The following is a 15,687-nucleotide window of genomic DNA, read 5'->3' as shown; positions in this document are numbered from 1 at the left end:
AGCTCAGGCTTATTACTGACTATATCTTACACCTAAATTAACCCATAATTCTTATTTATGTTTAGCCACATGACTTAGTACTTTTTCTCAGTTCTGCCTTCTCATCTTGTTTCCTGCGTGTCTGGCTGGCAACTCCTGACTCTGCTCTTCCTCTTCTCAGCATTCTTTTTTTTTTTTTTTTTTGACTTTTGTTTTTTTACTTTTATTGTATGCATGTGTGGATGCATACATAAATGCCAAGGCACATGTGTGGTAAGAGGACAACCTGGGGAAAGTTGTTCTTTCCTTGCACCATATAAATCCCAGGGATCTAACTAAAGTCATCAGTTTTAGTAATAGAAGCCTTTACCCACCAAGCCATCTTGCTAGCCCATCTTCTGTGATCTTTGAGAGGAGTCCCTGTGAGTTGGCCTTCCTGATTCAGTCAGTGAGTGATGGTTTCTGGACCAGTTTGATGGCAGTATCTGCTTCCACTTCATGCATGATGCTCACCACCTCCACAGCTACAGTCTCTTTTTTTCATGACAATGATTGCAACCTGGTAGGTCATAGACCAAGTCTGGCACACAGATGGCTTTTTGCTGGGCTGTGGCTTATCCTTTCCCTATGTGAATCAAAATAAAAGCGAGGATGCCTCACACAAAATCTATGCTTCTTTTTTTTTTTGTGGTCTCATTGTTCTTTATTTTATATCTAGAATCCACCTATGAGTGAGTACATACCATAACTGTCTTTCTGGGTTTGGGTTACCTCACTCAGGATGATTTTTTCTAGTTCCATCCATTTGCCTGCAAATTTCATGCTTTCATTGTTTTTCTCTTCAGCATTCTTTTAGTCTGCTCACTCTGCCTATACTTCCTGCTTGGCTACTGGTCAATCAGTGTTTTATTAAACCAGTGTACAAAAGCATTATCTCATAGCAGTTGTGAGTTGCCTGAAGTAAGTGCTGGTAACTGCACTTCAGTCCTCTGGAAAAAGTAAATCCTTGTAACTGCTGAGCCATCTCTCTATTCCCCTCCCCCCTCCTCCTCTTTTCCTCACCCCCTTCTTTTATTCTGACAGAGTCTTATGTCTTCTAAGTTGACCTTAAACTGCTCTTGCACAATACATAGGTTTGGTTCACAACTGTCTATAACTTCAGTTCCAGGGGATTTGATATCCTCTTCTTGTCTCCTTGGGCACTGCACACACATGTTGTATGTATACATGCAAGCAAAACAATCATACATCTTGAAAAGAATGTTGGGGCAGGGAAGAATATTTGTCTTGTTTGAACGAGATTTTTTAAGTTCTGAATGAGAAATGCTTGTGGTCTCTCTACTTTTCTCTTTCCCCCCATCTCCTTCTCTTTCCTTAATAACCTGGCTTTTGCTAGCTGTTCTTTCCTGACTTTTCTCTTAGCTCATTCTTCAAAGACGAGTGTACATCAACAGTCTTATTAAATAAGAAACACAGAGCCAAATTCAGAGTTAAAAGCCCAAGAGGTCAGAGCAGTAGCTAAGAGCTAAAAACCCTTTCTTACCCTTCACTGCCGCTGCTGTCCTTCCCCTCAGCAAGAGACCTACTTCCTGTGTGTCTGTCCTTTTATTGACTTTCTGTTCTGCCTTCTCATTGGTTGTAAACCCAACCACATGACCTCCTCTTCACTGCCTGTCTATACAGACCTCCAGGTCTTCTAAGGTTGGTATTGAGATTAAAGGCGTGTGTCTTCATGCTGGCTGTATCCTTGAACTCACAGAGATCCGCCTAGCTCTGCCTCCCAAGTGATGAGATTAAAGGCGTGTTCCACCACCGCCCAGCTTCTGCTATTAGCTCTGATCCACAGGCAACTTTATTTATTAACATACAAATAAAATCACATTTCAGTACAAATAAAATATCACCATAGACGAGAGGCCAGCAAGATGGCTCATCTGGTCGGGGTGCTTGCCAGTGAACCCAATGATTTGATTTTGATTCCCATGATCCACATGCTAGAAGGAGAAAACTGAGCTGCCTGACTTCCATGGTATAATGGCTTGTGTGACACACACACACATGTGTGCACACACACATACACAGGCACACACAAATGCATAAATAAGTGTAAAAAATTAAATACTATATAGATATCCTTGTCTCCTCATTATTCTTACACACCTTTCTTCCAATTAGAGAAAGCAATAGGAAACCTGAATGAGGTTTATCTGTTGGCAGTCCCCCGTGTGTGACCCAGTTCCCTTGTGCCAGACACTGTTGATTGGGAGTGAGCAGACCATTTGCAGAACACTTCTGTCCTTCACATGTCCCCAGCACTTAGTCCAGGACCTAGTACAATAAGGACTGTGGAGCTGTGAAAAATCAGACAGATGAGGCCCATTCTAAAGATGCAGGCTTTTTAAGAACAAAAGTGACAAGATCTAGGAAAGTGTGACTCATGGAGTTAGGGAAGCATAGAGGGGAGCCTCTAATCCAGAGAAGCTGCCAGGAGGACCTCACTGAGAAGGTGACTTGGCTTAACTCCTCACCTACCCTAGAGGGATGACTGGCATATGCCATTATTTTCATGTTGTCCTGCTTGCTCCTTGACTTTCCCTGACCCTTGGTAAGTTTTTCGTCTACCCAAGTCTCTGTTTCCTTATTTTTAATATACCAATAACAGTAAAGTTCCCATGTGTTTTTCAAATAAATAAATAAATAAATAAATAAATAAATAAATAAATAAATGAAACATGTATAGCCCTAAGAAGTTACCTGTCTTAGAGGAACAACTTGCTGCATACTAGTCAGTCACTTTATATAGTATTCTTGAGTGTTTAATAAAATATATTTCTTTCCCATAATATTATTTTCTAATTTATTCTCTGAGTATGTAAGAGGGCACTGGATCCCCAGGAACTAGAGTTATAGGTGGCTGTGAGCTGTCATTTATAAGTTGGAAATTGAACCAAGGTCCTCTGCAAGAGCAGCCTGTGCTCTTAACTACTGAGCCATCTCTCCAGCCCCAAGAAAATATATTTTAATGTGATTTTTTTGAGACATGTATGCCATGCTGGCCTCAAACTTCTGAACCTTCTGCCTCCACCTGCCGAGAGGTATGTACTGCCATGTCCAGTTTATGTGGTAACAGGGATAGGACCCAGGACTTTATGTGTGTTAATGGAGTTACATCCCTGGACCTTCAATTTAACTGTACTCATTAAAGGGAAATTTGGGGTATTTTTGCTAAAGAATGGCCTCGTTGTTGTAGTGTAACTCCAAGACTGTTGTAGAGAAAATTAGCTCATGTTTTCAGACTCACAGGGGCAGTGGGTGAGAGTGTACAGCAGTTAGGCATGGCAGGGACAGACATAATGTAGACAAATTACCATTACTATAATCTCTTAATAAATTGAAAGTGTGAATTTATAAAAATAATTCTGTGGTTTGCACCCAAAACACATTAATTAAACAAACCTACTCTCTAGTTTGTCTTGTTCTAGAACCAAAGAGTTAAAGACATCCTTTTTGTAGATTATATTTTAATCTTTCTTTTTTCTCTCTGTGATTCTTTTACTAGATTGGAATCTCCTCCTCCTCCTCCTCATCCTTATTATTATTCATGGGAACTTACAATGAAATCCAGGGCCTCATGGATACAGGGCAAACACTCTCCTACTGAATTGTATCCCAGACCTTTTTAAAAATTTCTTTTTAATAAAAAAATCACTTATTGTAATGAACTCACAAGTAAAAACATCACTCAACTAGGTGAATCTAGCCATTCAATTGCTTGTCCAGTCCCTAACGCTATACTTCTCAGTGAACTTCAGGATGGTTAGGTGGCCTTTCTCGAGCTTTACTTAGGGTTTTTAACTTTCACTGTCAATTACATTTTAGGGATTTATCAAACACACACACACACACACACACACACACACACACACACACACACACCCTAAAAGACTTGAAAACAGAAAAACAATTGACTTTATATCACTTTTCACAAATCATGTGTCATTTACCTGCATTTCACCTGATAACTTAGGGTTTCTATTGCTGTGACCAAAGACCATGACCAAAAAACAAGGTGGGGAGTAAAGAGTTTATTTGGCTTACACTTCCAAATTGCTGTTCATATTGAAGGAAGTCAGGACAGGAATCAAACAGGGCAGGATCCTGGAGGCAGAAGTTGATGCAGAGGCCATGGAGGAGTGCTGCTTACTGGCTTGTTTCCCATGGCTTGCTCAGGGAACCCAGGACCACCATAACAGAGATGGCACTACCTACAATGTACTCCCCCAATTGTCACTAATTGAGAAAATGCCTTATATGTAAGCTGGATCTCAAGGAGGCATTTCCTCAGCTGAGGTTTTTTCCTTTCTTATGATTCTAGCTTGTGTCAATTTGACACACAAAACCAGCCAGTACAACTGAGATGAGCCTTTTTTGGTCTTTTTTTTTTTTAATTAAATGTAATATAATCACCTTTTTACTAAATGTAATATATTCACACTAACAGCTACTCACATGTAGTCAGAAGTATTTCTGTGTCTCACCTGGCCCAGAGTTGGAACAAATCTCTCTCACCTGCAGACCCACATCTACTTATAAAATAATGACTTAGAGGTTTAATTTAATATTAATCACAAACTGTATGGCATATGGCAGGCTTCTTGCTAGCTAGTTCTTTCATCTTAAATTAACCCTTTTCTATTGATCTATGTATTGCCACATGGCCATGGCATTACCAGTCTGCTGGCATGTTGCTCCTTGGTGGTGACTCAGCATCTCCTCCACCTGTGCCCTTCTACTTCCTCTCTTTCTCTTGGATTTCCTGCTTGGGTATAACCTGACTCACCATAGGCCGGAGCAGCTTCTTTATTTATCAGTCATAGCAACACATATTCACAGTGTACAGAAAGACATCCCACAGCACTTGCACATATATTTACATGTTTTATACACTAGGCCCCACATATGGGGGAGATTGGATCACCATATTTAACAGTATACATTCTAAGCCAATCTATTTTCTTGAAAATTTTGTGATTTCACTTTTCTTTCTGATAAAAGAAATCTGGTACACATAAAAAGTCAAATACTACTCATCTTCAAAGAAAAATTTTTATTATACCTCTTTATTCATGTTGTACCCTCAAGTGTGCATGAGTTTATATATTTGCGTGCTGGTACCATGACACATGGGAGGAGGTTAGAGGACACCTTTTAGAACTAGACTTTCTCTCAACCACCTGGATTATGGGAATTGAACTCAGGCCATCAGGTTTGTTTGTTGGTAAGGACCTTTACCCTGGAGTAAATTCTCTGGCCCCTTAAGTAAATTGTTAAAACACTATGCTTTGTTTTTGTTTACCCAGGGCATTTGTTACATTGGGAGTTTATGGCCAGGACAGAATGCACTAGACCCATCTTAAAAAAGCAAACTAGCCGGGCATTGGTGGCGCACGCCTTTAATCCCAGCACTCGGGAGGCAGAGCCAGGCGGATCTCTGTGAGTTCGAGGCCAGCCTGGGCTACCAAGTGAGCTCCAGGAAAGGCGCAAAGCTACACAGAGAAACCCTGTCTCGAAAAACCAAAAAAAAAAAAAAAAAAAAAAAAAAAGCAAACTAGCAAGAAACCCAAGTAAAATAAGGAAGTAGTGGAATAATGTGCCTCTTGTCTGTTCTGTATCTCTTGGTCGTTTGAGGGGCTACCTGAAAGAGTATTGCTGTATCAGGATTTCCAGCCGTGATGTCCCAAGAGAATCAAACAGGGCAGCAGAAACTCTTTTGAAATCTCCCACCCCTGTACCAAAATGATTCACGAAGACACCAAGCCCGCAATGAACACAATTTATTCTCCTTTCCTATATCATTAGCATTCTAGTTACTAGGTGAGTTTTTCTCCATGCATGTGAGTCTACAGACTGGAGAAGAAGTCTGGGTCCCACACCATAAAGTTCTCAACGATAGAACAGAAGCACAGCTGCTTCAGTTATCTCCCGGCTATTGCTGTAACCAATGTGAGTTCCATATCCATTCCAATCAAATGAAGAGAAGTCTCCACACTGCACAGGGTTACCTTCTGGGAAGAATCCTCCTCCACCAATGCAGTGCTGGAAAAGAAGGAGGAGGAAGGAGCAATGAGAGGTCAGCTGGTGATATGGTTTGGATATGAAGTGTCCTCCCCAAAGGTATTATGCATAATATTATGATAATACCCCAAAGGTATTATCCCCAGTGTAGGTAACATCCAGAGGCAGTACTATGGGGAAGGAAGGCTTGACTATAAGGACCCTGCCTTCATTAGTTGGCTAATCATGGATGGGTTCACAATTTTGAACTGACTATTGGAGCTGTGTAAATTGGGGTCTGGTTAGAGGAAATAGATCACTCAAAGTGTGAGTGGCATGTTTTGAAGGGTATCTTGTCCTGGCCTTTTCTAGTCTTTCTTGTTTCCTTACTGCTATGCAGTGAGGCATATTGCTCTGACATGTCTTTCCTGCATGATGTTTATCATGCTCCACTATGGATTTAAAAGCAACAGAGCCAAGTGACCATGGGTTAAAATATCAAATACAAAGAAACTACAAAGCCCTTTGTCTTAGTCTGTGTTACTATTGCTGTGATGAAACATCATGACTGTTGTACCCAGATTCTGCCAAAGACCAAAAGACCAAATCCAATGCAAAAGCAAAGAGTCCAGAGTTAACTCAGGACTCTCAGCCTGTCTGATGGCAGCAGCAGAGCAGAAGAGACCCCGAGTAGCAATGGGGCATTGTTTTCCAAGACAGGGTTTCTCTGTATAGCTTTGTTAACTGTCCTGAATTTCACTTTGTAGACCAGGCTGGCCTCGAACTCACAGAGATCCACCTGGCTCTGCCTTCCGGGTGCTGGGTTTAAAGGTGTGTACCACCCACCGCCCAGCAGGGCTGGGTTTTTAAAGCAAGGGGGCTTGGGGTCTACAGACTACATAGGAACTGACTCAGGATTGATTTATGTGAGTGGCAATCATGTTAGAAACTTTTAATTGGCTACGGGTTAGAGTTATCCATTTTTGGGTAAGCTTGGACAAGTCCCAGGCTTTGTCTTTGAGCTGCCATGGAGGCTGGCTGGCCTAGCACTGACTGACTGTTGGGGACTGACTCAGTGGCTCAGGCTCTGTCCTTAACTTAGGCACATATCTCTAAGTTGATGAGGGGTCTCAGACAGTAAACAATTGGCTGAAACTTGAGTGGTCAGAGTACATGCAGAAAGGGAGCTACTGCAAGGACTTTTTTTTTTCTTTTTTTCTTTTTTTTTCATGGCCCTCCCAGAAACTGTTTGCTCAAGTCTCAGGAAACTGAAATTGAGGCCTGATCTCTGAGAGAAGACTGAGCAGCCTCTTATGGTATCTGCTTGGTCCTGTCAATGACCAAAGCAACTTGGGGAGAAAAGGGTTTTACTTGGCTTATACTTTCACATTACTATTCATCATTGAAGGAAGTCAGGACAGGAATTCAACAGGGCAGGAAACTAGAGGCAGGAACTGATGCTGAGGTCATGAAGAATGCAGCTTTCTCACTTGCTCCTCATGGCTTGTTCAGACTGTTTTCTTACAGAACTAAGGAGCCACAGCCTGGGGTGGCATCACTCACAATGGACTGGGCCCTTCTTCATTAATCAGTAATTAAGAAAATGCTCAACAGGCTTGCCTGCAGCCTGATCTTACACAGGCATTTTCTTAATTGAGATTCCCTCATCTCAGATGACCATGGCTTGTGTCAGGTTGTCATAAAACTAGCCAGCACATCCTTCTTTCCATATATTGTTTCTCTCAGGTATTTATCACAGAGGCAAAAAACTGACTAATATAGCTGATGAATCCAGTGACACCTCAATAGCCAAGTTCAGTGGGCTCTTCATCCCTCATCAGACTCTCATTGGCAGTATCACTCTATTTGATCCATAAAACCCCCTCCATTGGCTTTAGTGGCATCACTGTCTCTTCCTACCTTTCCTTCAACTGCTCTGAGCCTTTGTTCTCAGGTTCCCTGTTTAGACTTTTCCTTCATGAATTCCTTAAGTTCTACTTCCCAGAGGGGACACACTTACAATTCTCTTATATGTTGCATTACATATTTAGCTTTAGTTATGAATAATTCACTGATGGCTTAAAATTCCTATCTCTAATTCAGATATTTCTTAAGTTCAAGACTTAATGATTAGGCTGCCATTTAGAATCACTACACAGGGTCTTTACACTCCACATGACAACAAACAAACAAATAATCAAACAAAATAAAACAAAACAACAACACAGTTACTTACAGCCACATATAACTTAAAAATGGGGATTTTCTTGGGGAAGTTCATTGATAAGTTTGCCATTGTGAAAATCATAGGCTATCCTTACACAAGCTAGAATGTCTATGATGTTAGTAAGCAATACAAATCCTCTGAGACTGTCCTCATATTCAAAGTCCATTACTGATCAAAGCATGTACATTGGGGCTAGAGAGGTAGCTCTGTGGTTAAGAGTACTTGCTGCTCTTGCAGAGGACCAGGTTTGGGTCCCAGAACCTATATGGGGCTCACAACTGTTGTAACTCCAGTTCCAGGGTTTAGAATGCCCTCTTCTGGCTCAAAGGCACCAGGAACTCAAGCAACATACAAACATTTGTGCAAGCAAAATACTCATATATATGAAATTAAATAAATACATCTGAAACAAGACAAAATAAAATCCCACCCAAACAAGCTAGTAACATGGGGGCTGGAGAGATGGCACCAAGGTTGAGACATCCTACTACTCTATCAAGAGAATCAAAGTCCCAGCATCCATATCAGATCCCAGCACCCAGTCAAAAGACTTTAATGTCAATTCCCAGGGATCCAATGTCTCCTTTTTACCTCTGTGATCACTTGAATATACATGTGCACACATATAAACAAAATAAAAAATGTTTTAAAAATCCAGCATCATATAACTGTATATCTCTCCTTGATCCCAAACATATTTAGCATCTAGAAATCTTGACTTACTACTTGATATTCGCCTACTCAATGAAAACCATGAAATTATTCAAAATGTTTGTTGTAGAATATTCCTTTACACTCTGTGAAGATGTGTCACTGTGATTGGTTTAATAAAAAGCTGAATGGCCAATAGCTAGGCAGAAGTTATAGGCAGGACTTGTGGACAGAGAGAGATCAGGGAAGAGGAAAGGCAGAGTTAGCTGGGCGGTGGTGGCACACACCTTTAACCCCAGCACTCGGGAGGCAGTGCCAGGCAGATCTCTATGAGTTCGAGGCATGCCTGGTCTACAAAGTGAGTTTCAGGAAAGGCACAAAGCTACATAGAGAAACCCTGTCTCAAAAAACCAAAGAAAGAAAAGAAAAAAAAAAAATAGAAAGGCAGAGTTACCAACCAGAGGCTGAAGAAGTAGGATGGGTTAGATGGAGATGAGGTAACAAGTATGTGGAAAAACATACATTAAAAAATGTGAGTTAGTTTAATTTACAAGAGCTAGTTAGAAACAAGGCTAAGCTAAGGCTGGGCTTTCATAATAAATAAGTCTCTGTGTCATCATTTGAGAGCTGGTTGGTGTGACTGAAAAAGACTCATTACAAATCTTCTCTTCCCATTCTCTGTATTCAACTATTAATAAATTTAAAATCTTTGGAATTCATTAGTCTCCCCCGCCCCATATTTCCATCACACTACATCAGGCTCTCATTTGTGCCATAGAAGACATTTCAATATTTATTTCCTTATGATTAGTCTTTTCTCCATTAGAATATGTCATCTCTAGACTATCAGTGTAGTGTCCTCTTTGGAAAAAAAATAATGCTCACATTAATCTTATTGCCTGTTAAAACATTGCAGGGGTTTCATCACTTATACAGTCCAAAAACCATTGATGTGATGTAAAAGTTGTTTCCTGATCTAGTCCAAGTTAACATTTCCAAAAGGAGCATTTCTTATATTCCACATCCATCTTGCATACCAAAATTGAAAACAGCTTTTTACTCCCTCAACACCACATGCTCTTCCCATTTCATCATTCACAACATAGTCTCAAGGTCCTACTTGACAGCAAAGTTGCCTCATCTTGACCAGGTGAAAGACAAGCTAATGATTGAGGAATGAATGGACACTGAGATCTTCATGATCACCTGCCAGGAAGTGATTACCCTTTTTTCAGACTGTTACTTTAGGGAGGTCTGGATCCCAAAAGAACATGCAAACTTTTATTCAAGACAGGGTCTTACTATGTAGCTGTGGTTGACTGTGGAGCTCACTATGTACACCAGGGTGGCCTCAAACTCACAGAGTTCTGTGTGTTTTTAACTATCCAAGTGCTGGGATTAAAGATGTGCATCATCATGCTTGGCCAGAACATGTTAACTTGTTATAGCTTTCACTGTGGCAATAAAAGGGCTTCATCATCAGCCTGCTTTTTGCAAAAAAAAAAATATTAAGAAACAAAACAAACCCATACGAGTCTAATGATCCCAGGCTCAGGGAGACATCAGGTTGCTGCAGTGGAGGTGAGTGCACCTGCCTTGTCAGTTAGTTGATATGCCAACATCCAACAAGAGAATTTTTTGTGATAGGCAAGTGAATGGCCTGGGTGAGGTCTACCAGATGTCCAGGATTCTCCTAGTAAACCCTTGACACCATGAAAATCTGTACAAGCAATGAAAAGGGATGGAAAGTATATGTTTCACTCTAAAAGCTAAATCCCAGGTGGAGAGTGCCAATACCTTGTGACTCTCTCACAATCTCAGCCCCCAAAGGCTTGCACAGGGCTTCCTGAATACAAGTGTCTCCCTCATTCCAGGTAATTGAGTGTTTAATTCTTTTTTTCTTTTCTTCTTCTTTTGTTTTTTTCTGAGACAGGATTTCTCTGTGTAGTTTTGGTGCCTGTCCTGGACCTTGTTCTATAGACCAGGCTGGCCTCAAACTCACAGAGATCTGCCTGGCTCACCTCCTGAGTGCTGGGATTAAAGGCATGTGCCATCACTGCCTGGCGAGTGTTTAATTCTTAAATCTAAGCAAACAGCAACAGTGTATAAGAAGTTTGTAATATTGACTATGGTCTTTAACAATACAGGATTTCTGTATCTAGATAGAAGTTCTGATCCCTGAGACCAAGCAAGGTACAGGGAAAGGTCACACTCTCATACATGTACACATACTAACGGGATTCTCCCATGCTCAAAATACACAGATACACACTGGCAACCTCAGTCTTATTCATGGGCCTCTCTGGTCACTACACAGACTTACATGCTCAGTGTTACATCCAGTGACCCTCATTCCAGCACACAAGGCATTGGCTGCTCTCTCATTATTAAACACTCTGAATTGGATGTATCCTGCGGTGAATTCATCTGAAAACAAGAGACAGAAAACAGTATTCAAGAAAAATGCTAGAAATAGTTGTCAGCCCAGAGTTTGGTTCATGATATACAGTCTAAAATAACAGACACATTGGGGAAGCCACAGCTATTCCTATCCACAGACCCCAAGAGTCAGTCCTTGAAAAAAGTTCCTCATCTATCAGAGTTTGAATGGAGAAATTTGTTATATAGGAAAGTCTCTACTGAATATCTCCAAGGCTTGTCACAGCAGCTATCAAGTGCATTCATTTTGGTCCTGTTCATATTTATCTTGCTAATTTTTCTTTTAAAGCCTTCCATCTCGAGCATAAATAAGAACTTTGAATTATACAGCATAGGCTCAGCATTCATAAAGAGTATGTGCCATTTTGATTTATATTAAATAATGTAATATTTATCCCTTACAACCAAAACAAAACTCCATTTTTTTCTGTCGTTCAGTCTTGTGTACATGGACCTGGTTTGTTCCCAAGAAACTTCTGACTGATAATGGGGTTGCAAAGAGTAGATTCACAAACTGTGTAACCCCAGTGCAAATGCTGACTCTCCTGCTTATGCTCTGTGATCCCAGGCAAATTCCTGGACTTTCAGTGCTTCAGTTTCCTAAGCTGTAAAGTGGGTTAGTAATAGTTTAGAGATCAAAGGCAAGCAATTGAATGAAGTGAAAGAAAACACATTTATAGAAGAGAAGCAGGCTGTCATGGATGGTAAATGAGAGTTATCATAACTGAATTTATCACGTGTCCTGCACAGTGTTCAGAGAAGCATCAGAGACTCACTCTGGCCAAGGGGGGAGTAATAAGAGGCTGTCTTCTGAGCATCACCAAAGTCATAGACCACAGGTATTGCTGGGCCATTGTCAGTCCAACACTTCCCGGCTCCATATTTCACTGGGTACTTCTACAAGGAACAAAAGAAGTCCCTGGGTAAGGATGGCAGCATTGGCACTCACAGGAACACTGTCCTGAATGGAGAAGCACAACATGTCTCCAGTAACTGTGGAGAAGCACAGTATGTGTCCAGTAACTGAGATTGTTATTAGTTTCACTTCACCTCCACCTATCCCGCCCCTCTCTGCTCTGCACTTCCTCTCTTTCACATACTGGTATCCCTTGCCTTCCTTGGCTTATTATACTTTAGAATAAGGGATAGATGCAATACAACCTGCCCAGCCTCAAACACCTGCCTCTCTCTCTACACCCTTGAAAACAGCCTCAGCCAGCAGTCTCCAGTACCTGGTACAGGCCAAACAGATTATGGCCCAGGTGCTGCAGGAAGCCATTGAAGGTGCGGTACCTCAGCAGGGAGCTCTCCTTCCAATTTTTCAGAGGGCTCTTGTTGGGCACATGCCAGATACCCAGGTTCTCAGCCTGGATGTCGAAGTAGCCAGGGTTCTGGAACGCAACCAACAGTGAGCCTGGCCAGATCAGGTTTCACTAAGTGAAAGACCCACATGCACAGTGCCCCATTTCCAAGAATGATTGTCCCACTACTACCACCCCCACCCCCACCACCTAATTGAAAAGCCTACTTGGGAGTATGTTGAGATTCAAGATAAGTATTTTTCAGTTGTTCAGCTCTCCCAGGCATGCTTGAGCTGCACTCACATCCTCAGCCTTTCCCAAGTGGCCACAGAGTGTACCAACCTTGTAGTCATCACTTGTGGCCCCCTCTGCAGACCCAAAGGTGTTGTAGTTGGCCCAGTTGCCATCCCCCTCTGGGGAGTCGTTTCTGTTGCCTTGCTGACTGGACCAGCGATCGCCCACTGTGCACTTCCCGCCCATGTTGTTCTCATGCACACTGGCCACCAGGGACCAGCCACCACCTGCTGTGGTCATGTCACAGAAGGTCTGGTAGATGACACCATTCTCCGTGTGGAGGAAATAGAGGCCATCTGTGGAGAGAACCAGTCCACAGTCCTGTGTGCAGGCTCATTGTCCTTCTCTGCTCCAGAAGCAGAATGACTCCAGGAACTACAACCATGGCTAATGCCTCATATCCTGAGTGTCCTATCACAGGTGTCCCTGGGGATCTGATTGAGTTCAGAAAGCCATCCTTCTGTGATTGAGGCAGAACACAGAATTGTTTAAACTGACAGTGATTTATTTCTAAAGTTAAACATAGTATTATTAAAGGACTTCGGAACTCTACTTGGTATTTATTCAAAGAACTGAGAATGGGGCTTCAGTTATCTACATCCATGTTCATTACAGCTTTGGTCACAAAACCTGGATGACAGAAACAATCCAAGTATTACTTTACAGGAAAAGGAATAAGGGATAATCCATGCTGTCTGTTATGCTGACTATATATTGTGTACATTCCTATATATCCAATAGATCAAAAAGAATGAAGTGAGCTCGAGAAATGGCTCCATGGTTAAGAGCAAGTGCTGCTCTAGCAGAGGACTTGAGTTAGGTTCCAGCACTCACACTTGGCAGTGTACAACTGCCCGTAGCTCCAGCTCCAGAGGACTAGATGGCCTCTGCTGGACTCTGTATGTATATACATATACATGTACACATTCCCCCACAGAGACATGTATTTCTACACAGTAATAATAATAAATCTTTTTAAAAATAAATTAACTGTTCTACATCACATATGAGCCTTGAAGCATGTTAATGAAATAAGGCAGATTATCATATGAGTTAAAAAGATTTGACAGATTCATAGAAGTAGGAAACAGAACAGCGGCTCACAGGGAACACAGGAATTTATTACTTTGTGGCTTCAGAATTTCTATTTAAGGAATCATTGCTTTTTGGAGATGGATAGTGGTGATCCATATCATTGTGAAAGTCGTTCTTGACTCTGAAAACCCTTCAAACTGGTTAAGTGACAATTTTTATCCAGTATGTACATTCTATCACATTTTCTATATCAAAAAGAAAAGCTGTTCTAGAGGACAAAAGCCTGATTTCCTAAGTTGGTTATTTGTTTGTATTTTCGAGACAGGGTCTCCTCAGGCTGCCTTGGACCTTTCAATCCTCTGCTTTGGGCTCCCAAGTATTGGGATTACATTGTGCTATTTAAATGCTTCATCACTCACCTCGTGCCCCAATGACCTTCTGCTTGATTTCCTTGCAGGTTCTGAACATAGAGGTAGACATAGGATTGGTCCATCTGTTGGTATCCAGATTCTCTTTAATGAGAGAAGATGCAGAGTTTCACTCTCATGTGACACCCATCTTCCCCTTGTCATTTACTATATACTCATTACATGACTTCTCAAAGCCTCACTATGAGAACCAACAAGATTTGTAACTAGGAAGAAAGACAAGAGATTTGAAGGTGTGGAGAACTTTGTGTCCAAAGTCCTGAAAAAGGAGAATAAAGTGAATTCCAGCTCTGCATTAGAAAAAATGCAGGGAGCCTAATGTGCCTGAAGCATGGGTAGTGAGGTCAACAGTGCTGATGTTTAACCATGAGACCTTTGAATAAAAAACCTTGCAAACTAGCCTCAACTCTGTAATGTCATCTGAGAACCCAGAAGAGTAATAACAAACATTAACTTTGGGGTCAGAGCTACTACATAGCTCCATGTTTGCAAGTCAAGTATTTTGGGATTATATTTACTGAGGGAGATCAGCTCCCATTTTTCCCCCCGGAATACTCTTGAGTAGGGTGAAGTGAGAAATATTTAGATAGAAATATAGAGGGAGAGAGACAGATAGAAACAGGATAGCTTCGGGAGGGCCTGGATCAATACCCACTGGCCACTTCTGTCTCTTCTAAAGGCTTTTAAATGAATGTCAAAGGGTGGAGCAAAAGACCTCAGCCCAGCACAGCCAAGTGTAGACCATCCCAAACATCTGGTAACCATGCATGTGGTCAAGCCATCCCCTAATGCAGCCCTGCTGTGTAAAGCAGGCTCAGATCTCACTAGGAAACATTTGTGGGCTCCCACAAGTTCCTCCTCTTAAATTTTAAAGGACACCTCAGATAGAGTGAGGTCTATCTTAGGTTGTTCTCCCTGATTATTACTTCCATTAGGGTGGAAGCCATCAGGAGAAGGTTGCCCATCTCTGGCTCTCAGCCTCTGGCAGGAGGGGTTATTGAGATTGACATAGCTCTGGCTCAGGTTTATATTGAGCTTACAGCCATCCACAGTGATCTCCATAGCTGCTACAACTCCCAGTACAGGAGTGGAGGATGATAAAGATGGAATATCCTTTTTAAATGGATCTTAAGATATCTATAACAGCCTTATCTGTGCCAAGCCCCAACCTTTTTTTTTTTTTTTTTATTAAATCAATAAACTCTGGATACAAACCACATCAAGTAAATTACATCAAACTTAAAGATTCTCTTCTTCAACAAATTCTAGGTCATTAACA

At 41.5% G+C, this 15,687-nt stretch overlaps 1 protein-coding gene across 1 annotated transcript; it reads right to left on the bottom strand.

Moving 5' to 3' along the window:
* Nucleotides 1-12,206: 12,206 nt before the first annotated feature.
* On the bottom strand, nucleotides 12,207-15,470 carry LOC114687758 (intelectin-1a-like). The gene is made up of 5 exons (XM_037211036.1): nucleotides 15,335-15,470; nucleotides 14,400-14,492; nucleotides 12,994-13,241; nucleotides 12,583-12,741; nucleotides 12,207-12,311 (listed from the first exon to the last, which is right to left on the bottom strand). The coding sequence occupies exons 1-5, from the start codon at nucleotides 15,468-15,470 to the stop codon at nucleotides 12,207-12,209; spliced, it is 741 nt and encodes a 246-aa protein (XP_037066931.1).
* Between the last annotated feature and the right edge of the window lie 217 nt (nucleotides 15,471-15,687).

The sequence above is a fragment of the Peromyscus leucopus genome, chromosome 15 (genome assembly GCF_004664715.2).
Source record: "Peromyscus leucopus breed LL Stock chromosome 15, UCI_PerLeu_2.1, whole genome shotgun sequence".
Taxonomy (NCBI): domain Eukaryota; kingdom Metazoa; phylum Chordata; class Mammalia; order Rodentia; family Cricetidae; genus Peromyscus; species Peromyscus leucopus.
This window is presented reverse-complemented; position numbering and strand designations above follow the sequence as displayed.